At 46.2% G+C, this 23,480-nt stretch overlaps 4 protein-coding genes across 9 annotated transcripts; 2 read left to right on the top strand and 2 right to left on the bottom strand.

Annotated features, from left to right (window-relative positions):
• Positions 1-912: 912 nt before the first annotated feature.
• On the bottom strand, positions 913-4,672 carry Ell3 (elongation factor for RNA polymerase II 3). 3 transcript variants are annotated; one of them, XM_034495301.2, is made up of 11 exons: positions 4,422-4,672; positions 4,150-4,185; positions 3,713-3,825; positions 3,422-3,608; positions 3,257-3,336; positions 3,077-3,152; positions 2,135-2,309; positions 2,017-2,059; positions 1,750-1,921; positions 1,529-1,573; positions 913-1,451 (listed from the first exon to the last, which is right to left on the bottom strand). In XM_034495301.2, exons 1-11 carry the CDS (start codon positions 4,551-4,553, stop codon positions 1,341-1,343), a joined length of 1,170 nt encoding a protein of 389 aa, XP_034351192.1. In that variant the 5' UTR covers positions 4,554-4,672; the 3' UTR covers positions 913-1,340. The 3 variants fall into 3 exon arrangements, with proteins under 3 accessions (XP_034351192.1, XP_076785727.1, XP_076785726.1); XM_076929612.1 differs by having other exon boundaries at positions 1,201-1,469; positions 4,422-4,642; XM_076929611.1 differs by having other exon boundaries at positions 1,201-1,469; positions 3,077-3,128; positions 4,422-4,604.
• Positions 4,673-13,643: 8,971 nt separating this feature from the next.
• Positions 13,644-15,398, top strand: Serf2 (small EDRK-rich factor 2). Of its 3 annotated transcripts, none has more exons than XM_034494507.2 (3): positions 13,644-13,800; positions 14,335-14,443; positions 15,039-15,398. In XM_034494507.2, the coding sequence occupies exons 1-3, from the start codon at positions 13,794-13,796 to the stop codon at positions 15,322-15,324; spliced, it is 402 nt and encodes a 133-aa protein (XP_034350398.1). In that variant the 5' UTR covers positions 13,644-13,793; the 3' UTR covers positions 15,325-15,398. The 3 variants fall into 3 exon arrangements, with proteins under 3 accessions (XP_034350398.1, XP_034350399.1, XP_076785738.1); XM_034494508.2 differs by having other exon boundaries at positions 13,646-13,800; positions 15,062-15,398; XM_076929623.1 differs by lacking the exon at positions 13,644-13,800 and adding an exon at positions 14,045-14,061.
• Positions 15,072-21,166, bottom strand: Serinc4 (serine incorporator 4). Its single transcript, XM_034494501.2, has 12 exons — positions 20,882-21,166; positions 20,379-20,543; positions 19,879-20,057; positions 19,498-19,577; positions 19,166-19,259; positions 18,369-18,580; positions 18,063-18,158; positions 17,836-17,962; positions 17,439-17,511; positions 16,977-17,025; positions 16,700-16,850; positions 15,072-16,519 (listed from the first exon to the last, which is right to left on the bottom strand). Exons 1-12 carry the CDS (start codon positions 21,164-21,166, stop codon positions 16,312-16,314), a joined length of 1,719 nt encoding a protein of 572 aa, XP_034350392.1. The 3' UTR covers positions 15,072-16,311.
• A 265-nt stretch (positions 21,167-21,431) lies between these two features.
• Positions 21,432-22,908, top strand: Hypk (huntingtin interacting protein K). Of its 2 annotated transcripts, XM_034494509.2 has the most exons (4): positions 21,444-21,732; positions 22,062-22,117; positions 22,564-22,615; positions 22,750-22,908. In XM_034494509.2, the coding sequence occupies exons 1-4, from the start codon at positions 21,547-21,549 to the stop codon at positions 22,843-22,845; spliced, it is 390 nt and encodes a 129-aa protein (XP_034350400.1). In that variant the 5' UTR covers positions 21,444-21,546; the 3' UTR covers positions 22,846-22,908. The 2 variants fall into 2 exon arrangements, with proteins under 2 accessions (XP_034350401.1, XP_034350400.1); XM_034494510.2 differs by lacking the exons at positions 22,062-22,117; positions 22,750-22,908 and having other exon boundaries at positions 21,432-21,732; positions 22,564-22,623.
• Positions 22,909-23,480: the final 572 nt, after the last annotated feature.

Here is a 23,480-nt window from a genome sequence, read left to right on the forward strand (position 1 = left end):
TAATACCTGTAACTAAGCCAGATATGTTAACACACCTGTAATCTCAACACTTGGGAGGTGCAGGCAAGAGATCTAAAGTTCAAGGTCATCCTTGGCTACAAAGCAGGTTTGAGGCTAGCATCTTAAACTGTTTTGATCTTTAAAAAACAAAAACAACCAGCGGTTCCCGTCATTTCAGACTGACCCCTAGATCCAGTTACTATCTGTAAATCTCTCATTTATTAGTTTCCTTCTGTAGCCCAAGCTGTCCTTGAACTTGTGACAGTCCTCCCTCCCTGGTCCTGAGGTACTGAGATTACAGTTGTTTCTGGCCTCATTCATGGTCTAAAGATGGATGCTGCTTATTGCCACACAGCCAAGCTTTCTGCATGTTCATGCCTCCTGAAGGTGGTTCTCTGCCCAGAAATACCCTGTGAGTGAGAGACATTCCAATTTTCAGAATTCCATCCAATTTTAGGAATTATTGACACTGCTGGGTGTAACCATTCACTTCCCTCCAGGGAAACAGTATCATTGCTGGCAAAAACAAGAGCCCACAGAGATCTATTTTCTTTTGAGTGGATTATAGTATTGCCCTCTTTTTTATAGTTGAATCAGACTCTTGTCCATAGTTGTGGCTTTCAACTCTGGATAATTCTAGATACATAACTAATTTTAGGTGTCTCTAAACACACAAAGTAAAACATCTTACTATAATCCATTGGTTTTTTTAGGTATGTTTTTGGTAAAACCTGATAACAAAACAGAGATCTGGATCATATTCAGTACTTTAGAAATATGCTGTGGGTGGGGGAGGTAGTGTTGCTGTTGTTAGTGAGAGTGCACGTGCCTAGCCTGTGTGAGCATCATAAGCATGACTAGTTCATAGACAGCACTGCCTTGGATAATTAAGGCTAATGATCACACAGAAGACACAGAAGGAACCAGTTTTAATGTTTCAGTGATCTTACATCTAGGTACACAATAACTCTAATGAGTTCCATCAAGAGAAGTTCTCATTTTATTCCTGCAAGGCAACTCCACTAAACTTGCTTATTTGTCTACTATTCTCAAGGTTAACCTGGAAATGTCACTTTACAGGATCTGAAAATGACTTAGCTAAAGTAAAGTTGAAGAAGCCAAGCATCTCTTACTTTCCTAGTCTCCTGGGCACAGCTGAGATGATACCATGCCCACACCCTAAAACAATTACAGCAACATCAAAAATCAAACTGCAAGAACCTAGGCTGGCTCTCTACTTGCCGCTGTGGATGTAAGGAACAAAATCAGAAAAGCAGATTGGCTCCATCTTTCAGCTGTTTTGTTCATCACTGGGGAAGGTTCGAGCCCTTGGGACAGTTTCAACTGCCCCTGTTCTTTTCCTCAAATTCCAGAATGAGACCTTTAATGTGGGACAGTTTCTGATGCAGGTACTCACAGCGATGCTTCTCTTCCCTGTAACTTGGATACCGCTGCAGAGAAAAGGCACCCTTGTCAAAAAGTAAAACGACTTCTACCTTACAACTTCTGTGTTCACAGCCTGTCTTACCTTTCTGAACTTTTTATACTCCTGGACTATCTTATCTTCTAGCACCTGAAACACAATAATGCTGATTTCAAAACGGGGGAAGGGAAAAGAGGATAAAGTAAGGAATGGGAGGCACTTCTGGTTTCATTCTATAACAGGTTTGTTGGTTCCTTTGCTTAGTCACTAAACATACATGTTTAGCGGGTAATTAGCAGGATGATGATGGCCAGTCCTCCCTGTACCTTATGTTCTGGAGTTCCTCGCTGAAGTCTCTTGATCTCTGCCCCCAGCTCTGTGAACCTCTGGCTTGCAGCCCCAACTCGGGCATGCAGAATGCGGTATTCAGCATAGTCAGCTTCAAAGTCCTGCTCGTAAGCCTGTTGCTGCTCTGCGCTGTGGATGGCTCTGTATTGCCTGCCAGGGGTGTGACACCTTCAATTTCATTGTCCCTAAAAGCACTTGGCTGCTTACATGTACAGACTATGAAATTGGAAGTGTAGGGAACTCACAGGAGATAATCTGGTATGTCCTCAGGGCTTGGGGATTCAGAGGCTAGGAAGGAAACAAGAAAACAAGTAACTCTTGGTCCTTCTTCCATGAGTATTTACCCTCCTCTCATCAATTCACCTGATGGGACTGAGAGACTCTGCTCCAGCCTGGAATCTCCATCTTCATCTTGTCCCCAGTCTTCTCCCTCTTTTGAGTCCTGATTTGATAGCCCTTGTAGTGGACTTGAGGTTAGAGGCAGATCTCTGAGCCTCTTTTCCTCTGGTTCTTCAGTGGTTATAGGTGCTGACCGTTTCTGTTGGAAAAAAAAAAAAAAAAAAAAAAAAAAAAACGTAACAAACAGCAAGCCAGGAGGTTCTTTGGTCAAAAACTGCTATCCCATCAGCTCCTAGGTTTAAGACTTAGCCTAATTTTGAAAAAGTATTATTGTGTGTGCTGGTGTACACACATGTGGAACACATGGGGTGTCCTCCATTGCTCTATGCCTTACTCTCTTAAGGTCTCTCACTAAACCTAAAGCTGTTTTTCCTAGGCTGGCTAGCCAGCAAGGTCCTAGGATCTACTTGTTTCTGTTCCCAGTAATGGAGTTAGAGACACAGGAAACATTGCTTGGCCCTTCCATAGGGGCTGGGGACTCAGATTTCAGTCTAAACCCTATGCTTGAACCTACTGGATAAGCCATCTCCCCAGCCTTTTGTTTTGTTTAAGACCAGTCCTTAGGTAGGTAGTCTAGGCTAGCCTGGATTCACTATGCTGTGCAGAAGAGCATGCCTTATCTTACCTCTGGAGACCTGAAATTATAGGCATGTGCCAGATTTTATGCTGTATCAGTACTGTATCAATCCAAGACTCACCCTGCCTTTTAAACTATTCTTTGAAAAGCTCTTGCCTCTCTGGACATCTCAGCACTCAGAAAGCAGGGAGGGACAGGTGAATCTTTTGAGTTTGAGGCCAGCCTATTCTACATAAGGAGTTCCAGGCATGCCAGGATTACATAGTGAGAACCAGACTCAAAAAAAAAAAAAAAAAAAAAAAAAAAAAAAGACTAAAGTCCTTGCTTACCTTGTCCAGGCGTTTCTGGCTAGCAGGGGAAGGCAGTGACTGATCAGGCTCCCTGTTTGGAAGATAAGTGTGATTCCTAGGATTTTTGGAAGGAATGGGAGAGGCCAGGGTGAGAGCTGGGCCTATATATTTTATCACAGAAATGTAAAGGTACAGAGCAGACCCAGCCTGTCCCAGTACCTCACTTCCCACTGTGCCATGGGCTCACTGGAGGATCCTGGGAGTGACTGTTCATGGTTGCTTGCCAGTGGGTCAGATACCTGTCAGGGGAAGTTGTAGGAAAACTTGGCTCCCTGGACCTGGGTACCCTACCTTATGCTGACTACCTGCTGTTTCTGGTCTCACCTCTTCTAGTGCCATCTGGGGATGGCCTTCAGGTTCATCTCCAGTGTCCTGCCAGCTCTCAGACTCTCTGGTACCTTCAGTCAGGTGTTCCTGAGCTAATAGTGGAGCTGGGATAGTATCCATGGCTGCCCAAATAGTGAGTCGCTCTCTAAGTGAGCCCAGGCAGTGGAGACAGTTAGGCCCAGATCTTGAAAAACAAGTGGGAAAAACAATAGAAAAATGAGTTGGAGATCTTCTGAACACTTCTTCCTATTTCCTCCAAACTCTTACCTGTTGTCTGGTTTTCCTTACCTGCCTAAGCGTTGGTACACAAGGTCCAAGCCACCACTAGTGCCCTCTTGGCCACACTGGGATATTATGAAGGAGAAGAGGCAAGACCATCCAGGACCTGGGAGCCTTAGGTACTGGGGTAGGAGATGGTAAGTCCTGTTATGTCGGCCCCTTTTCCTCCTGCCCATGCCACTCCTTCCCCCAAACAAGTCTAAGACTGAAGACAAATCCCCAAGGGGCTCGTTAGCACACCAGGTGCAGCTGGGTCAGAGTTCCCCCAAGAGGCTAAGACTGCACAGTCTCCTGGGACCACAGCCCCACATCCTCATAAGGTTTAGTTCTCATCACTTGCTTAGATTGTGACCACTGGCAAGCTCCGGCCCAGATAGCACCTTCCTGGAGCCCACGCGTATGCTCCTTCACCGCCAACCTCCCTCACACATCCGGCCGGAACTTACCCCTCGGTGGCCTTGGAAAGCGATCACTGGCCGTACCTGCAGGAAGAGCCCAAACACCATCTGAACACAAAGGAAGCAAAGTCCCCAGGATCGGGGAGGCTGGGACACCTGCCTGGTTGGCTTCACTTTGGAGGCTAGGATGGTGGGGGGTGGGGGTGGGGGACTGGAAACTGAGAAAGCCGCACCTCCCCAAGTCCCTTCTCCAGCATAGCCTATGGAGGTCAAGGTCCGGTTGGTTGGGAAGGGAAGAAGGGGCCGGGGGCCAGCCGCACCTGTTGCTGCTGACACTCTTGCAGTGCCCGCAGCGCCGCCTCGTTGAGCCTTAACATTAGGAGGCTGGTCCGAGCAGCAGGGGTGAAGAGAAGCCGCATTTTCCCACTGAGAGTTTCCTGGGTCCCCTCCATGGTGCCAAAGTCTCGCACATGCAGAACCGGGACCAAAGGCGAGGGCCACCTCTGCGTTGCAAGCCTAGGCTGGCACTCCCGCCCTCCGGGTCTGCCCCGCCCACCGCCATGACCCCACCCCCGGCACCGCCCCAAAGTTTCCCTGGGCTAGTGGGCGGTACCTCGCTCACCTCACCTGCTGGCCAGGAACCAAGCCGTTTCTTCTTGGTTTGGCCTGGGCAGTATTGGGCATTACGAGGAGCTAATCCAGGTTTAGGGAGAAAGGATCTGCTTCCAGGGTCTGACCCGTCACCCAGAATCCCTTGTTCTGCCTCAGTTTCTACAGTTTCCCTACTCTGGATTCAAAATCGCAGTCTCTAAGTAAAAGCTAAACCTGAAACCATTTGAGGGTTTCAGTCTCACATGGGAGGGGATCGAGACTGGTTGATAGGCGGATTGAGTCATGCATGCCTCCGAGGCCCTGAAGTTCCTAGGGGACCAGAGGATGTCAGTCCCCAAGAGGGACCAGTGCAATGCTTTTTCTTTTTCCGCCCGAGGTGCTGTGTCTGCTGAGGCGGATCCCCATCTAGTTTCTAAAAAGGACTTGGTGAGGCTGTAAGGCCAGGTGGGTGGGTGCCTCAGCAGACTTGGAAGCCTGGCTGTCAGGGACTGGAGTCAAGCCTATAGGTGGATGGGGGTGTGAGGCATAGTTGGTGGCAAAAAGATAAAAATAAAATAATAAATAAATAAATAAATAAAAATCTCAGGGCAGAAAGCCACATTTCACTCCCAGGTGTCACTTCATGGCCTAATAAACATAAGGGAAAGTGTTAAAACCCACAACTGGCTCCTTCAGAAGGGACTCTCCCCTCTTCTTTGATTTTTTTGTTGTTTCTTTTAGACAGATTTTCATTCATTTTGTACATCACTCTTGCTGAACTCACCAGCAGTTCTCCTGCCAACATTTTTCCAAGTGCTGAGATTACACGTGTTAGCCTCTACTCTTAGGACTACTAAACGATGCCTGGACGTTGCTGTGCAGGGCTACAGATCCTACTGCTTTGAGACCGCGGGACAAATCTCAGACCAGTGTTTCCTGTCTCTTTTCATATTTAGTTGTTTCTCAGAATTCCTTATTTCCTTTTTCCTAACTGGGATCTCTATATATGTGTGTATATGTGTGTGTGTCTGTCTGTCTGTGTATAATTCCAAGTGATTTTAATACCGTTCATCTTTTTTTTTTTTTTTTTTTTTGGTTTTTTTTTTTTTTTTTTTTTCGAGACAGGGTTTCTCTGTGTAGCCCTGGCTATCCTGGAACTCACTCTGTAGACCAGGCTGGCCTCGAACTCAGAAATCCGCCTGCCTCTGCCTCCCAAGTGCTGGGATTAAAGGCGTGCGCCACCACCGCCCGGCAGTACCGTTCATCTTAAAACAAGTAATTTGCCAAAACTCATTGAACAATACACTCATAACATGTACTACATTTGCAGTAATGTTTTTAAAATCTTTGCAACAAGTTGCCAACAGCAACCACAGATACATTTACCTACCCATTGAGCCAATCTATTTCTGTGAAGGACGATATTTTAATTTTATAAGTAGTTAGTTTCTTTCTTCTTCCTTTTCTTTTCTTCTCCTTCATTTTAGAGTTAGGGATTCTCTATGTAGTCCTGGCTGCCCTGAAACTCACTCTGTAGAACAGGCTGGTCTCAAACTCAAGGATCTGCCTGTCTCTGCCTCCCAAAAGCTAGAATTACAGGCTTGGGTTACCATACCTGCTTTAGTGGTTCTAATTTATAAAGCCGATGGTCTGGCTTTCTTTTCTTAGATGATAGCTGGGACTTTTTGTAGAATTTTCTAAATTTAAACTCAGAGGAGAGACCAGGGCCTGGGGGATCAAGCTTGTGGGCAGAATGCTTGCCTGGCATGCATGAAGCCCCTGGTTTGCTTTCCCAGAACGCAGGCACGAGTGAGCATGTGTGTGTGTGTGTGTGTGTGTGTGAATTCAGGGAAAACCTCTGTGGTGTATATTAGTAGGATGGCTTTTGCCCAGTAGTTCAAGATAGGCTGGGCAACACTGTGATAACCTAACCTCATTTCAAAAACAATTAAGCCAATAAATAATTCAAGAGTGAATAGAATAGCAGGTAACCGAGGAAGACATTTGGAGGACAGAGATCAGGGCCTAACATTTGTATGGTGGCCACTGGTTGAAAGCTTTTATTCAGCTTTCACAATAGCTATTATGCACATTTTCACGAACGCATTCATTCATTCATTCATTCATTCAACAAAATTTTCTTGAGCAGCAGGCTCTTACTGAACCTCAGAGATAGATCAAATAACAGATTCTTGCTTTGGAAAAGCTTAAGTTCTAGAAGGGAAGGAAACACTAAAATGAATATGAGAAATAAAGAAAATTTAACAATAATATACATATATGTTAAAAGTGATAATGCCATAGATTGTATGGAAAAGAAGGCAGGGTGGGAGGGCTTGGGAGTGGGAAAGGGTGGCTGTGTAATCACAAAGTGAGCCGGAGCAGAGCAGGTACTGAGCATGCACAGACCACACATCCAATTCCCATCACACCCTTCTCAAAAAGAAAAGATCCTGGACTGTAGAAAGGCAAGTTCGCATTCAGTTATGATGGGGTACACTGACCATCCAACTTACTTAGGAAACTGAGGAAGGCCTGGGCAACCTGCAGCAAGCTGGGCAACTTATCTCCAAAACAAAAGAGAACAGAAAAATAAATGTGGGTTCACTAGTAAGCCTAATATGAATACTTTTGGAGGACTGGAGAGATTGGTTCAGCAGTTAAGAGCACTGACTGCTCTTCAGGTCCTGAGTTCAATTCCCAGCAACCACATGGTGGCTCACAGCATCTGTAATGGGATCTGTAACCCTCTTCTGGTGTGTCTGAATACAGCTACAGGATTACTCATATACATAAAATAAATAAATAAATCTTTAAAACAAAACAACAATAAAGAAATGAAGCGTTGGGCTGGAGAGATGTCTCAGTAGTTAAGAGCACTGGTTGCTCTTCCAGAGGTCCTGAGTTCAATTTCCAGCAACTACATGGTGGCTCACAACCACCTGTAATAGAATCTGATGCCCTCTTCTGGTATGCATGAAGACAGCTACAGGGTACTAAAAAAATAAACAAATCTGAAAAACAAAACAAACAACAACAACAAAAAAAAAACTTTGTGGATCTGGGTGTGGTGGGGCACACCTTTAGTCCCAGCACTCAGGAGGCAAAGTCAGGCAGATCTTTGAATTAGAGGCCAGCCTCATCTATAGAGTAAGTTCAAGGACAGTCAGGGCTTCACTGAGAAACCCTGTATCAAACAAAACTACTAAATAACTACTTTTGGAGAAACGAAGGGGAGGGATGAAAACCTGATTGGAGCCTGGGGATGTAGCTCAGCTGGCACAGTGCCTGTCAAGCATGCAGGAAGGCCCGGGTTCAATACTCAGAGATTTTTAAACTGGTATGGTAGTGTTTTGTTTGTTTGTTTGGTTGGTTGGTTTTGGTTTTTCAAGACATGGTTTCTCTGTGTAACCCTGGCTGTCCTGGAACTCCATCTGTAGCCCTGGAATTCAGAGATCCGCCCATCTCTGCCTCCTGAGTACTTACATTATAGGTGTGGGCCACCCCCCCACACACACACACACACCTCCAGTGTTGTGACTATAGGTTTCTCTTTGCAGAGGAGCCAGGTTTAAATTCCAACATACACATGGGAGGTCTTACATTGTACAACTACCTGTACTTCTAGTTCCAGGCATCAGACACTCAGTACTCATACATGCAGATAAAACACTCAAATACATAAAATGAGTTTTAAAATGTTAATAAAATAAAATAAGAATGGAGATGTCAAGCCGGTCATAGTGGCTCACCCCTGTAATCTTACTGCTTAGAAGACTGAGACAAGAGATTCACAGTTCTCTCTGAGCAACTTGGAGAGACCATTACTCAAAACAAAGGTAAAATTCCTGGTGCTATAGCTCAGTGGTCCAGTGCTTTGAGAGGCTTTGGGCTCAGTCCTAAGTGCTGGAAAACAGAGAAGAAAATTAAAGAATCTAGTCTTTCCAAATGTAATGCATCTGCCTCACAAATATGTATGTAGTTTCCCCCATCACTTTCTAATGATATTTTTGTGAAAACTTGAGTGTTTGCATTAGTATCAGTCAAAAAAAAAAAAAAAAGATTTTATGGTCCTTTTACCCAATCACTAAACTGTTTTTTCTTTCTTCCTTTTCTTTTCTTTCCTATTCTCTGTCTCTCTCTGTCTTGCTCTCTCTTTGTTTTTGAGACAGAGTCTCGTAGCCCCAGCTGGCCTGGAACTGCTATGTAAACCAGGCTACCTCCAAACGCTTAGAAATCTGTCTGCCTCTGCCACCCTAGTGTTGGGATCAAAGGTGTATACCACCATTCCTGGTTTCGTTTCTTTTTCTTTTTCTTTTCTTTTCTCTTTCTTTCTTTCTTTCTTTCTTTCTTTCTTTCTTTCTTTCTTTCTTTCTTTTGAAACAGGGTCTTACTATGTAACCCAGGCTACCCTTGAACCCCAGGCTTTCTTGCCTCAGCCTCCAGAGTGCTGAGGTTACAGGTGTGAACAATCATGCCTGGCTCCTTGAATCCACTGTGAAGCTGCTCATTTCCCTGTAGTATTCCCACCACAGCTGTCAGGGTGCCATCTTGTCTTCCCTGCTGTAATGGCAGTTGTTGTTATTATTATTATTATTATTATTATTATTATTATTATTATTATTATTATTATTTTGGTTTTTTGAGACAGGGTTTCTCTGTGTAGCCCTGGCTGTCCTGGAACTCTGTAGACCAGGCTGGCCTCAAACTCAGAAATCCACCCACCTCTGCCTCCCAAGTGCTGGGATTAAAGTGTGCCACCACTGCCCAGCAACAGTTTTATTTTTATGACTTTTTTTTTTTTTTTTTTTGGTGGTTTTTCGAGACAGGGTTTCTCTGTGTAGCCCTGGCTGTCCTGGAACTCACTCTGTAGAACAGGCTGGCCTTGAACTCAGAAATCTGCCTGCCTCTGCCTCCCAAGTGCTGGGATTAAAGGCATGGGCCACCACCACCGGCTTTATGACACTTTTTTTCTTTATGGGAACATACTCCCTTGCTTTTATGAACCCGTTACTCTGTGTCTCTGCTTACATAGTGCCTTGGTATACGTTGCTGACATTGTGTCAGTATTGTCCTTCTGTCTCTCTGACCTAGTTTCAGAGGCAACATTACTTACTAACCATGACTCTGGATAGGCCTGCCGGCCTGAGGGAGCAGGATCTGATGGCTCTTACAGGCTGTTTCCTCTCCTGAGGAGTTCTTCTGACCCTTGGCTGTACCAACTCTCCATTCTTCTTTCTGCCTCCATTACAACATGAGTGGCTTCACTGACCCAGATCAAGGGCTATGGAGCCCATAAATTTGTTCCCTGCATAGAAGCAGCAGTTCAGTTCAGTTACTTCACACTGACACAAGAAACATTGTTCCATCTTCATTCAAATTACACTGGCATCTGTTTGGATGGGTCAGTATTTATGCTCTGCACCCTGAGAAATACTTTGAATGTCACCCTTTTATAGAATGTTTTTTTTCTTTAAAGCAATTGTCACAATCAATTGACATGTATCTATATGCGTACACATATGACGTGAAAGAGAAGAAAATAGCCCTTTTTCTGTAGCATATTTAAGATTACATTTATTGTGTGCATTAACTTGCAGCATGATGTGTGTGGAGGTCAGAGGTCAGTTTTCAGGAATTAAAGGTGTGTGCCACTGTGTCCAGCCTTTCATATTAATTTTAAATAAAAAATATAAATAAAACTTTCAAACGCCAAAATGAAATAAACCCAATATACACATGTGGGAATATCTCGTGGTAGTCCAAAACCTTTTCACTGATACAGGGTCTTATGTAGCTGTGGAAGTTACTATGCAGACAAGGCTGGCCTCAAACACATTGATCTGCCTGCCTTTGCCTCCTCCATAGGCTGGGTGTGTCCCATCACACAAGGCTCATAGGCAGTTTTGTTGTGTTAGGTTTTGGTTTGGTTTGGTTTGGGGTTTTTGTTTGTTTAGATTTTTTTTCCAGACAGGGTTGGTCTGTATAACCCTGGTTGTCCTGGAACTCTCTCTGTAGACCAAGCTAGCCTCAAACTCACAGAGATCCTACTGCCTCTGCCTCCTCAGTGCTGGAATCAAAGGTGTCTCCAGTACTGCCTCTATTTTTTCTTTTTTCTTTCTCTTTTAAATGGTGGGGCCTGAACCTTTGGCCTCATGCATGCTTGATGAGTACTGTACCAGAACTACATCTCAAACCTTCTTTCCATCCCTTTAAGACAGGTCTCACTAAGTTGGACGACTTGACCTCATTCTTTACTATTGGTAGACTTTGAGCTTGCAATATTCCTACCTCTGCCTCGTAGACATCTGGTGATACAGGCTTGGCTGACTTCTGTTGTGTTTATTGTTTTATCTTCTTTTGAGTTTTTTTGATTTTTGCTTTTATTTATCACTTAGAAACAAATATTAGGGGGGTAGAAATGTAGTTCCGTAGAGTGATTTTGCAGTATGCATGAAACACTCGTGTTGATCCCCACCAAGGAATAAAACTGGTCATAAAAATGAGGTCAGAAGTTCCAAATCATTCTTTAGTACAGAGCTAGTTCCATGTCACTCTGGACTATATATGAACCTTGTCTCAAAAGTAAATAAAGTAACTTAAGATGTGTGAAGATTCCATGATTAAACCCATTAATCGCTGGGCAGTGGTGGCGCACACCTTTAGTCCCAGCACTTGGGAGGCAGAGGCAGGCGGATTTCTGAGTTGAGGCCAGCCTGGTCTACAGAGTGAGTTCCAGGACAGCCAGGGCTACACAGAGAAACCCTGTCTCGAAAAATCAAAAAATAAAATAAAATAAAATAAAATAAACCCATTAATCTAGCCAAGCATGGTGGCATATGCTTTTAATCCCAGCATTTAGGAGGCTGAGGCAGGTGGATCTCTGTGAGTTTGAGCCCAGCCTGGTCTACAAAGTGAGTTCCAAGACAGCCAGGCTGTTACACAGAGAAACCTGGTCTCAATAAAACAAAAGACCACAAAACAAAGCAAAAACAAACCCAAACAAAAGAAAAAAAGAAACTCAACCCCACAAAACAACAACAACAACAACAAACCTTTGGTTTAATCTCCAGTGGGCAGTTAGGTGAGGAGGAGGATGGGGAGAGAAAAAACTGATAGAAACATTAACATTAATAATTAATAGTAGGAGCTGTAGAGATGACTCAGTGTGGTTAAGAGGATATAAAAATCCAGCAGAGGGTTCTCAGCACTCACACTGGGTGGTTCATATCCACCTGTAACTACTCTGGCTTGAAGCTATCTGACACACTTTTCTGGCCTTTATGGGTATTACAAAAACCCACAGACACACGTACACATATATTTTTGAAAAAAAATCTTTAAAAATATTAATAGTTTAAATGGGACTGGACATAGGAAAAATTGAGGATGGTAATGATGTTTTGTTTTGTGTTTTGTTTCCTAACTGCTCTACACAAAGCCAGTTTGAAGTCTTAGCCTCACCTTGATTCTGGGATAGGCATTAGTTTACATTTTAATTCATTTCCTTAGTGTATGTGTGTGTGTGTGTGTGTGTGTGTGTGTGTGTGTGTGTGTGTGTCTTTAGAGGACAACTTTGTCTTTTATCTTTCTGAGGCAGGGTCTGTCATTGTTTCTTTGGATTGCTTTGTATTCCAGGCTAACTGGTCCATGAACTTCCAGAAAATTCTCCTGTAGAAGTGGTAGGATTACAGATATACACCACCACACCTGCTGTTTTCTGAGGGTCTATGGGCCCAGTTCTGCGACCCTTTAATACAGTTCCTTATGTTGTGGTGACCCTCAACCATAGAATTATTTTTATTGCTATTTCATAACTGTAATTTTTCTACTGTTATGAATCGTAGTGTAAATGTGTTTTCCAACGATCTTAGGCGACTCCTGTGAAAGAGTGAAGTCTCTGAATCCCGCTGCTTAGTGATGGATACTAGACAGGATAAAACCCCTCAACTCAGGTTTTCTTGTGCCTGGCCAGCAGGAAACTAATTCTACTGTTCTGATTTACGTTGGGGTTGTTTCATGATAATTTAGCAGAATTCATATTGTCTTGGAGATGGGATGGGAGAGAAGGCTAAACTAATTTCTTCTACAGGGGGCGCATCTGTGAGACAGCAACCGAAAATGAGAAAGATTTAGTTACCAGTCTGATTTGTCTTACAAACCAAATGTAAGGTTTAGGGGAAATGATACAATGTATACATGGGATACAATGTATACACGGGAGAGAGAGGAGAGAGGAGGAGGGGGGAGGGAAGGAGGGAGGGAAGGAGGGAGGGAGAGAACGGGGTAGATTAATAAGAGCGTTCCCTAATCTCGGTTCCTGAAGTAACTCCACAGTCAGATTCGGTTATGCTTCCTCACACACAAGGCATATTCAAAGTTTCTGTTGGCAGTCTGGAAGTACAGTTCAGTAGTGGAGGTATGCATGCAGGAGCTCTGGACTCAAGCTCTTGGGAAATGATTGCAGGATCACTTTATGACACACTAAAAGTGGCTTCGATTAGGGGCGAGGACAGTGGAAAGGGGTTTCTTGATTGTCTGTGTTTGATTTCAGACAACCGTGGCAAGTGTTCCGGCAAGAGGCTCGGAGATCGGGTAACAGCACTAAGTTTAGCTCCAGAGAACTGATAGGACATAACCGGATGAACGACCTAGGAAATCCCGCCCTCACCCCGTCCCCGCCCCGCCACTGCGTTCCTTCGGGGCGACTTTGTCAGTCAGTACCCTAAACTGTCCCACATGAGGTCACTTTGCCCGGTCACGTGCTCAGCCTCGTCGGAGCGCCACATCGCCAGCCGCACCCCTCCACCCCACCGCCCACGTGACCCGGCCTAGTTTCTACAGGCTGGACCCAGCGCTCCGGGAACGCCCCGCCCCGTGCCAGGCGCTCCGCCCGCGAAGCTCGGCCCTTCGCCCTCCGGGACTGGCGCGTGGCACCGCACTCCACGTGTTTCCCTCTGCCCAATGAGAGCGGGCGCCCGGGCGTGAAGGGGCGGGAGGAAGAAGACGACTTGGTGGCGTCGCGCGAGGGGGGCGGGGCCTGCAACGTCGGCCCGAACGAGGGGACGCAACGGAGGCAGGTTGGAGCCGCTGCCGTCGCCATGACCCGTGAGTGCTGGGACCTTTCCCTCTCTCCCTTTTCTTTCCGCTCTCGCTACCCGCGCGGCCGGGCGCCGGCGTGTGCGTCCCCTCAGCTTCCCCGGCGGAAGGTTCTTCGGGGAGTGCTCTCCAGCTGCCTCCCGCCCAGCCGGAAGCGCAGCCCTCTGCACGCCGCCACTTGCCGAGACCCCTGTGTTGGGCGCGGGCCGCCGCCGGCTTTCCGCGATGAGGAAGCCGGGTGCCCTGGGTGGTGGGCCCCAGCGCGTGCCCGTGAGGCCCCGGGACTTCCCCCTCGCCGCAGCAGCTGTCTGGGCCCCCGCGCCGCCCCAAACTTGACGCGCGCCGCCAGCAGTCTCGACCGCACCGTCCTCCCGCACCCCCAAGTTAACCTGCCCCGGGGCGGCTGCCACACCCCGGCAGCCGAAGCCCCACGATAGGGTCGGCGCCGCGACGGGGGACAGTGGGGTCCCAGCTGTGGGAGGAGGGGCGCTGGTGTGTACGTGGAGGGGCCCCGGCGTCTCACTTTCTACCTTCTCTTCTTAGGCGGTAACCAGCGAGAGCTCGCCCGCCAGAAGAACATGAAGAAGCAGAGCGACTCGGTTAAGGGAAAGCGCCGAGATGATGGGCTTTCTGCTGCCGCCCGCAAGCAGAGGTAGCCCCAGGGAGGGGAAAGGAAGGGTCGGGCCGGGACTGGAAGGGGAGACCTGGGTTAGAGCGAGGGGTGTACCAGGAAAGAGAACTATTGTAGGGTTCGAGTCGAGGTTAGATGTGAGGGGCAGAGTGCATTGCTTCCTCTAGAGTTTTATTTCCTCCCCACTCTAAATTGTTAGGTCACAGTCATACAGGAAGGGACTGGGGCGGGTCCCTGTCCGCAGGCCGACTTCTGCGGGCCCTGGTTCTGACCTTAAGGGCAAGGGCAGGGGCTTCACTTATCAAGTGTAGTTGTTTTGACCCTCCTTGCTGCTTGTATCTCCTCCCTTCTCCCAACTTTCTCACTAGTGTCGTTGGGGTGTGGTGCTTAGTACAGAATAGAGAGCCTTGGGCCTGAGTGGCCAGACTTCTGACCCCTTGGGCAACAGCCAGATGGAGATTGATTGCCTTTTGACCCATAGCTCTATTCCTCTTGTTCTCCTAGGGTGGGAATATAGCAGCCATATGCTGAACTTTGTCCCATCCACTTCCATCTTATCCTCTGTACCCTTCATCCCCCCTGCATCTTGTCCTTTTTGCCCTCTGGTACCTCCCAGTGCCCCATCATCTCTACCCCCAGGGACTCGGAGATCATGCAGCAGAAGCAGAAAAAGGCAAACGAGAAGAAGGAGGAACCCAAGTAGCTTTGTGGCTTCGTGTCCAACCCTCTTGCCCTACGCCTGTGTGCCTGGAGCCAGTCCCACCATGCTCGAGTTTCTTCCTGTAGTGCTCACAGGTCCCAGCACCGATGGCATTCCCTTTGCCCTGAGTCTGCAGCGGGTTCCTTTTGTGCTTCCTTCCCCTCAGGTAGCCTCTCTCCCTCTGGGCCACTCCTGGGGGTGAGGGGGTTACCCCTTCCCAGTGTTTTTTATTCCTGTGGGGCACACCCCAAAGTATTAAAAGTAGCTTTGTAATTCCTTGAGCGCCTGGTTTGACTGGGGATTGGGGGAATGGGGATGGAGGAGTGACTGCCCTTTCCCACTAAAATGGGGGAGTTCTTTTAGGCACCTAAGAGATTATGGATTTGTAGACTTCATAAGGAAAACATCACAAAAGAAGCCTTTATTTTAACTGTTGCAACCAGAAAAACACTCCAGTTATATGGCAGAGGAATCCTCTAAGAACTATAGAGACTTCTTTTCTGTGATTTTTATCCCCTACAGTGGCCTTGAACACCATCCCCAGGATGGTATTGAGGACCACAAGAGGGGAAGGCTCTAAGACCCAAGTTTATGTCTCTTCCTCATTCTTTGCTTGAAAGTTTGCCGAGAAAAAAAATCGTGCTGCTCCCCGACGTCCGGTGGTCAGCTGCTCTCGATGGTCACATTCTCTTCTGTTCTGTCAGTCCTCATGGAATGAAGGTGCTTTTTGTCTTCCATTTCCTTTGACCTTGAGATCAGGATTAAAACCTGTGGTAGTCTCTGCTTCTTTCTTTCCCTTCCCTGGTTTGTTCTGTGGTCTGGGCTTCTTCCACCTTTGTGCTCAGGGCTGAGCTACTTGTCTCCTTTTGATTGCTAAGAGCAGACCCACATCTTCAGTCTCTGTAGGTCTTTCCCTGACCCTATCTCCAGCTCAGAAGCCAGGAAGGGGCTTGTGCCACACTGCTAGGATCAGGTAAGGCTCTTGGGTTTACTTCCTCGGGAGTTAGACTCTTGAGTTTTAATGAAGCCACTAGTTCGTCTACTTCTTCCAATTTAGATACTTACTGAGCCTAAGTGGTGATAACTGCTTACTTGTCCTTGGGGCAGTAAGCTCAGCTGGACCGCTCCTGGAGCTAAGGTTAAGAGCATAATCTAAAGAGTCTTGGAGTTTGTTACTATAGATTAGGAGCTAGTTTTTATGTGGTAGTACTGATGCCATGGCAGTGTTGCCTAAAGATATTAGGTGGCGGGGTGGTGATTCTGAGTGGGGAGCCAACAGTGGTGCCAGGAGCAGCCCCAGGTAGAGGAGTACACAGGCCCAGCATGAGGCAACCTTGACCCAGAAGGTAGCCCAGCTACCCTTAGTGAAGGTCTTCTCCAGTTCTGCTTCCTCATAGCTGTGAAACCAAAAGCTGATTAGAGATGATGCAGGGCCTTAGCTTTTGAACTTCCCTGCTTCGTCATAACCAGGGCAGACCCTTGTGTGTCTCTCTCAAGAACTTTTGGAATGGCCTTAAAGTGTTTCCTTAAAATAGCTAGGTTTTCAGGCAAGTATCTTTATTCGGCTTTCATCCTACCTGAACCAGTTGGTAAGGGTAACCATGACGTAGAGTGAAGCGAGGAAGAAGGCGAAGTGGAAGCCAGAGTAGCTGTAGGAAAGATGCTGGCTCTGCAGCTGGGCAGCTGGAGGGGTCTCCTGGTCAGCTGGCCTGGCCCTGCCCCTTTGCCCTAGAGAAAGAAGTGCTGGTAGGAAGCAGTGGTGCTGACACTCCCTTCCCCCAAGTTCTTGTGAAGGCTCTTGAGGGCTCTGGCCCTTTACAGGATTCAGCTGGCTAGATTGCTCACATGACTCACCGTCCTCTGGTTCCACTGTTTGGGGGCAGCAGAAACAGACCGAGGGCTTCTGTAAACAAGGCAATGTGTTTTGAAATGGCTTCAAGACAGTGCAAGGGTGCTAATCAGAAAATCTCCCCTTTGAAAAGATTGGCCTGGTGTAAGAAATGGAGGCACACCTGGGTTCAAATTCTTGCTCCAGCATATAACTGGCTATGCAAACTTTGGTAAGATGTTTAATCTTTTGTGCCTCAATTCCTCCATTTGTGAAGTGGAGCAAATACCTACCTCACAGGGTTGTTGTGAGGATTAAATTAAATGAGACTATGTATGTAAAGTATCTAGCACAGTGCCTAGCACATTGTGGGTACTCAATAAAAGGAAACAGCAGCTAGAATCTGAGCATTCTGGGTAGAAGTTGGTAGGATGTGTGTCTCTGTGTTTGGGGGAGGGGTGTTGGGGGTTTGAGCTCTGGACGCTCACCTGGAACTCATACTTGTAAACCTTGATGATCCACAAGGGTCCAAATAACTCTGCCAGGTAGGAAGCCTCGTTGCTGTAAAAGAAAGTTTTTAAACTTTGGGCCAAATATGAAAGATTGGTGGCATTTACTTCAACTAGTCCAGTTTCGTACCCTTCCGGAGGGCATTGTGTTCCCAGAGGCCCCTAAAGTCTGTGCATTTTAAACTCACATTCTCCCCTGCCCCCGTCATCTCATATAGATCATCTGACAAAGTGCTATTCTTAGAAATTGTCCCTGTTCGTGGGGAGCTTTTCTAGTTCTAGACTTGTTCTACAGTTTAAATAAACCACAGCCCTGGACATTCTTTAGTGAGTCCTGGGCATTCCGCTCACACTTCCCATTGGCATCTTTACGTACCAAGCAAAGAGCACACAAGCATACATGATGCCAGCACTAAACACTGCTACTGAGGTATCTGGTATCTGTGGTTCCATTTTATTCCAGCCAGGCAGGCACAGGGTATGATTCTGTCCTTGAAAGGTTACTGCCGAGAGGCAACAAGAAAACGGGGTTATAAACAAAGTTGGGTATTTAGAAGGAGCAGAAAAGGTCTTCAGCACTAGTACTGGCAGTCTGGTTCTCACTTGTCTCTGGGGGACGGCTGGACAGTGCAGAGAAGGTCAGATACATGACATAGCAGCTGATGATGGAGGCTTGTAGAAGGCCAGAGTTTGTTTGCTCTAGGGAGAACAGGTATTAGTTGACAGCAAACAGGGACTTAGTACTACCTCCACCTGTACCTCTGTCCTCCCCATCATTTGGGGGAGAGTGTGACAAAAGCAGCAGAGGTACTTTAGATAACAGATTGAGAAGGCTAATAAAGTTTGTTATAATTCTCAAAAGGACACACCCCACCCCCAAATCTGGAATGTTAAATTACATATACCCACTGAGGCGGATGCAAGGTGCAATGGAGAGGAGAGACAGGAGGCCACAGAAGCAAAGGTGCAGACTGACTAACATCTTGTTGAGCAGGCAACCATCAGGGTGTGTGTAGTAGTGGAACAGTAGCACCGCTCCCACACCTGTCATACTGTAGAATCCCAGTGTGGCCAGTAATATACCTAGAAACCAGCTACAGTCTTGAGCTGCACCAGTCTGCCTAAAGAGAAATGATTAAAGGATTAGAACTTTACTACCCATTACTGATTAGCCCACTGGTCCACACAGTGCATTCTTGAGCTTTTTGTTGTTTGTTTTTTGACAGGATTTCACCATACACTTTAGACTGTCCTTGAACTGTTGCCTCAGCATCCTAAGTGTTGAGATTATGGGTATTTATCACCATTCTTGATTACCTGACTTGGAACTCCTTATCTTGTGTGGTTTTTTTTTTTTTTTTTTTTTTTTTTGTGTGGTCTGGAATTATTGGCCCTCCTGTTTCTACATCCTCAATGCTGGGATCACAAGCAAATGTCATTAACATATGATTTCCTGAGCATTTTGGAATTGTTCTTTGGGAGGCCATGGGAGCAATACTTGCTGTGGCCTTTGCCCAGCCTATCTGTATTAATGTCTGTCAACCTCCTTGGAGCCTTTAGGGTTAGGTACTTCTTACCAATGTGTGTGTGTGTCACACATACATGTTTCTGAGCCACCATGTGGTTGGTTAGGAATTGAACTCAGGACCTCTGGAAGAGCAGACAGTGTTCTAAACTTCTGAGCCATCTCTCCAGCCCATCCTTACCAATTCTTGTTCCAGGACTGGGCAAAGGCTGTGATAAGCACCAGCTGTAATAGGATGAATGTGAAGCCTCCACAGATGCCAATATAATGCCAGGCTGCAAGACAGGCACCATTGGGAACTTTTAGCTCTGTCTGGTCAAGATATATCAGTATATCTCTTAAACCCCCACACCCCTTTTGATTAAAAACCTTGGTAGCCTAGGCAGGTCTCAAACTCAATCCTGCTCCATTCTGAATACTGGGATTACAGGTGTGTACTAGAAGTTCAGCTTCCTGCTATTAGGAGGAAGTTGTAGCCCACTCTTGCTGATCAAGGTGTAAGATGAAGAGTACCTGGGAGAAGGTGTTCATCAGGGATGCAGAAGGCAACGGTGCAGAGCCCTAACAGGAACAACAGCTTAAGGCTCCAGAAGCTAGTCAGGGGAGAGAGAAAACCAGACTGAGTAGAAAAGGCAAAGGGGGGAAAGAAAAAGTATAGCAGGTGGAACCAGCCCCAAGTCCCATTGTAATCCTTCAGATGCCACAGTCACATCTGAGCAACAACACTACAGTTACAGAAGGTTTGCATGTAAGTATTACAATTTAGAGCCTAGGAGTTTATAAACCTATTTTCTGTCTTTTTACAGTGCTTTTTCTTCATCCTGGATTTTCTTTTAGCCAGCTTGTGTCTACTTCCCTCTGTCCCATCCATATCCAAAAAAATTCCACACAAACCTGTTATGCAGCTGTGCCCGAGGGCTGGTGGGAGAGTGGAGGCCGACTAGCAGCACTGCCTGCAGCAGGTGGAAGGTGGCAGTTCCTGCACATACACGATACACAGCCCCAGAGCCACTGAGCACTGGACAGTCAGAATTGCCAAACAGGTGGGCACATAGCACTGAGGGCATCTGGATCTACAGGGAGTTTGGTTGTGAGAAAAGTCAGGGCAAGTCACTATATATGGACAGGTCCTAGCTTTTCACTCACTGAGATTGACTCCTTCGCTCCCTGTTCCCAATTCAAATCTTTTTGTTTTGTTTTTTGAGACAGGGTTTCTCTGTATATAGCCTTGGCTGTCCTGGCACTCACCCTGTAGACCAGGCTGGCCTCCAACTCAGAAATCTGCCTGCCTCTGCCTCCCAAGTGCTGGGATTAAAGGCTTGTGATACCACTGTCCGACCCCAATCCAAATCTTACAGTTTTTTTCCCTCTAGTTGCAACTCCTGCCCACTTACCCCATGTGCTTTGCCCCAGACCCGTTCCACTACTGTCTTCGACAGCAGGAGGCAACAGATCGCTGAGGCCCCCACATGGAGAAGGATGTAGAGCAGGCGGCTACAAGTAGACTCTGTTAGAGAGTGGCAGCCACTGGGCCAAAAAACAGGCCCACAGCAGGACACCTGGGGAGAGAGCAGTTGTAGGAAGCAATGACCAAAGGTCAAATTTCCAAACCTTCCATCCTACTGTCTGGTTCTGAGCCACTTAGGATTACCTTCAACAAAACACTAGTAAGATTTTCATTGCAAGAACACCTTAGTGTATTCTTGAACCACTTTTTCCTAATGATCTATAGCTAGGAATGTGGGGTGAGAGGTTTATTGATTATCCAGACAAAGAACCAGGTTTTTCTCCTCCAACTCGTAGTTTTTTTTTTTTTTTTTTTTAAAGCTATCTCTTGCTTAAGGGATAAGCTTATTCTTGCTATCTCTTGCTTCAAGTCTCTTCCCAAATGTCTCACCTGATTGAAGGGGGTTTTCACTACGACATCGCTGACTCCACCGTGCTGCTGTGCAAGGCCATGGGTGGTGCTCCGGCCTGTGACGACTTTTGCACCCATCATTTTTGGACCAGAGGCTAGAAGTAGATCCAGTATTAGAAAAACTGATGAGGAACAGCAGCTTCTCAGAATTTTCGCCCATTGGACACTTGCTTTGCTGGCCCAATCATTCGTCTTAAGGCAGCAGTATGGATATGCCATAAAATGAATACAGATCACTGGGAAGTGGTAGATGCAAATACTCATGTGGAGATACCTTCACCGGGCTTTGTATTCGGGATCATTCGGACTGTTTTCTGAGATTAGGAGCAGTTGGTCTATCTGGTCTGGGGATTAAGTTTCTTAATTGGTTTAGGGTTAGCCGGCTTGATTGGACAGAATTCCTGTGTGTGTGTGTCTGTGTGTGTGAAGGGATTGTTCTTAGGAACAATGTGCATTTGGGTGGTGTGGGTAGTGAACAGATAGTCGAAGGAGACTGGAGAAAACAAGCTGTAGAGGAAGTCAAAAGCGAACCTCTTTCCTAGCCCAAGCTTCTCAAGATAGGCACAAAGGTGTGGTCCAGCGCCTACCCCGCCCCTTATCTGGGCGGAAGCTGAGGGTTGCCGGAAGTTGTGAAGCGGCAGCCTATGCGGCGGCGCGGTGAGATCGAAATGGCCACCGAGGGAGACGTGGAGCTGGAGTTAGAGACCGAGACCAGTGGCCCGGAGCGGCCTCCCGAGAAGCCAAGGAAACATGACAGTGGTGCTGCTGACCTAGAGCGAGTTACTGACTATGCGGAGGAGAAGGAGATCCAGAGTTCGAATCTTGAGACGGTGAGGTTGACTGGGCGCTTGTATGAGAGGGGTTGAGAATGGGGCGGGAGTGAGGTGAGACTGACCGGTTTGCTGCTCACCGGAGCTCCCGGGCCGCTGATAGCGATGGTGGGATTTGGCAGTAGGGTGGGGCTAAGCCACAGCACTCACTCAGTCTGCGGATTGCTTAAGAATTTGATAGATATTGGGCCTAAATGTATCTCAAGTGCACGAAATTAAAAGTAGTCATTTGGTCCTGGTTTTTATTTTTGGTATTGCATTTGGTATTGCATTTAAGATCAGAAAGTTTGGGTCGCGGTGGTTGGTAACTAGACTCGTGTTTTCTACAGGCTATGTCCGTCATTGGAGACAGACGGTCCAGGGAGCAAAAGGCCAAACAGGAACGGTAAGTTGAAAGCACACCGCCAGCACTACGGGTAGGTCCTCGTTCTCCAGGGGAAAAAAGTTTTAAGTCTTTAACAAAGTCCCACAGATCTAAGGGTCACAACTTTTTTGTTAGTGGAAGGAAAGTTTCCTGGATACCTTACTGTAAAAACATTATATACTCTATTTTATTGTCAGTTTTTATGTTGGACCTTGATGAAACTATGAACAACCAGTATAAATACAGGCTCTAATATTCAAATACAGGCTCTTATTTCATGTGTGTGTGTGTCTGGGCACTTTCAGGGGAAAGAGTTGGCGCATTTATTTGCTATTATAAGTAAACGTTGTTCCACCCATTTTCAATGTGTAACTGGAAGTGTTCCTTCTGGGAGTTTATAGCAGAGGCAGAGAATGAAAACGAATGTGTGTGTGTGTATATATAGATAATTTTTTTTTTTTTTACAGGGAGAAGGAACTGGCAAAGGTCACTATCAAGAAGGAAGATCTGGAGTTGATAGTGAGTAGTAATGCTCTACTGGGTTCACAAGAGAAGTTCTACCTAATTTGGGTTCCTGAAACAAGTGGAGCCAAAGTTTGTTGGAAAATTTTGTCTGAGAAGAGGCTTTGGTGACATGATTTTCCCTTTTGCAGATGACAGAAATGGAGATCTCTCGAGCAGCAGCAGAAAGAAGCTTGAGGGAACACATGGGCAATGTAGTGGAGGCTCTTATTGCCCTAACCAACTGATAATGTGCTTTTTTTAGACATTTTGGACTGATTGACTGAAATAAAGTGTTCTGTTTTGCTGGGTTTTTTTTTTTTTTTTTTTTCAGTTTTATCTCAGATCAAATGCATTATATACTCTATTTTATTGTCAGTTTTTATGTTGGACCTTGATGAAACTATGAACAACCAGTATAAATACAGGCTCTAATATTCAAATACAGGCTCTTATTTCATGTGTGTGTGTGTCTGGGCACTCTACTGCCATAGTGTTTGTAATTACCATATGGGAATTGAATTCAAGTGCCCTTTTCCAACAAGTTATCTCACCAGTTCTAAGCAGCAGATAATAGGTGGTATGTTAGTCTCACTCATCTGACTAGCTATTTCTTGGCAATGCAGAGTACATTTGGATCCTCTGCAAAAGATCCAAATGCATGTGTTTATAGGATAGCTTATGTATTTTTTTTTCTCAGATCTGTTCTTCCTGTATAAGCCAGGCTGTTTCCAAACTCAGAGCCCCTCCCTGACTTGAGAGCTGCTTCAGCTACCCTTACCAACTCTTAAGGCTTGCTTATAAATATCAAAAGACTAGCTCTTATTTGGGGGTTTTTAAGTTACCAGCCTCATTTGTAAGCAACTGGATAAACATTTAGGTT

The sequence above is a fragment of the Arvicanthis niloticus genome, chromosome 2, assembly GCF_011762505.2.
Source record: "Arvicanthis niloticus isolate mArvNil1 chromosome 2, mArvNil1.pat.X, whole genome shotgun sequence".
NCBI classification, from domain to species: domain Eukaryota; kingdom Metazoa; phylum Chordata; class Mammalia; order Rodentia; family Muridae; genus Arvicanthis; species Arvicanthis niloticus.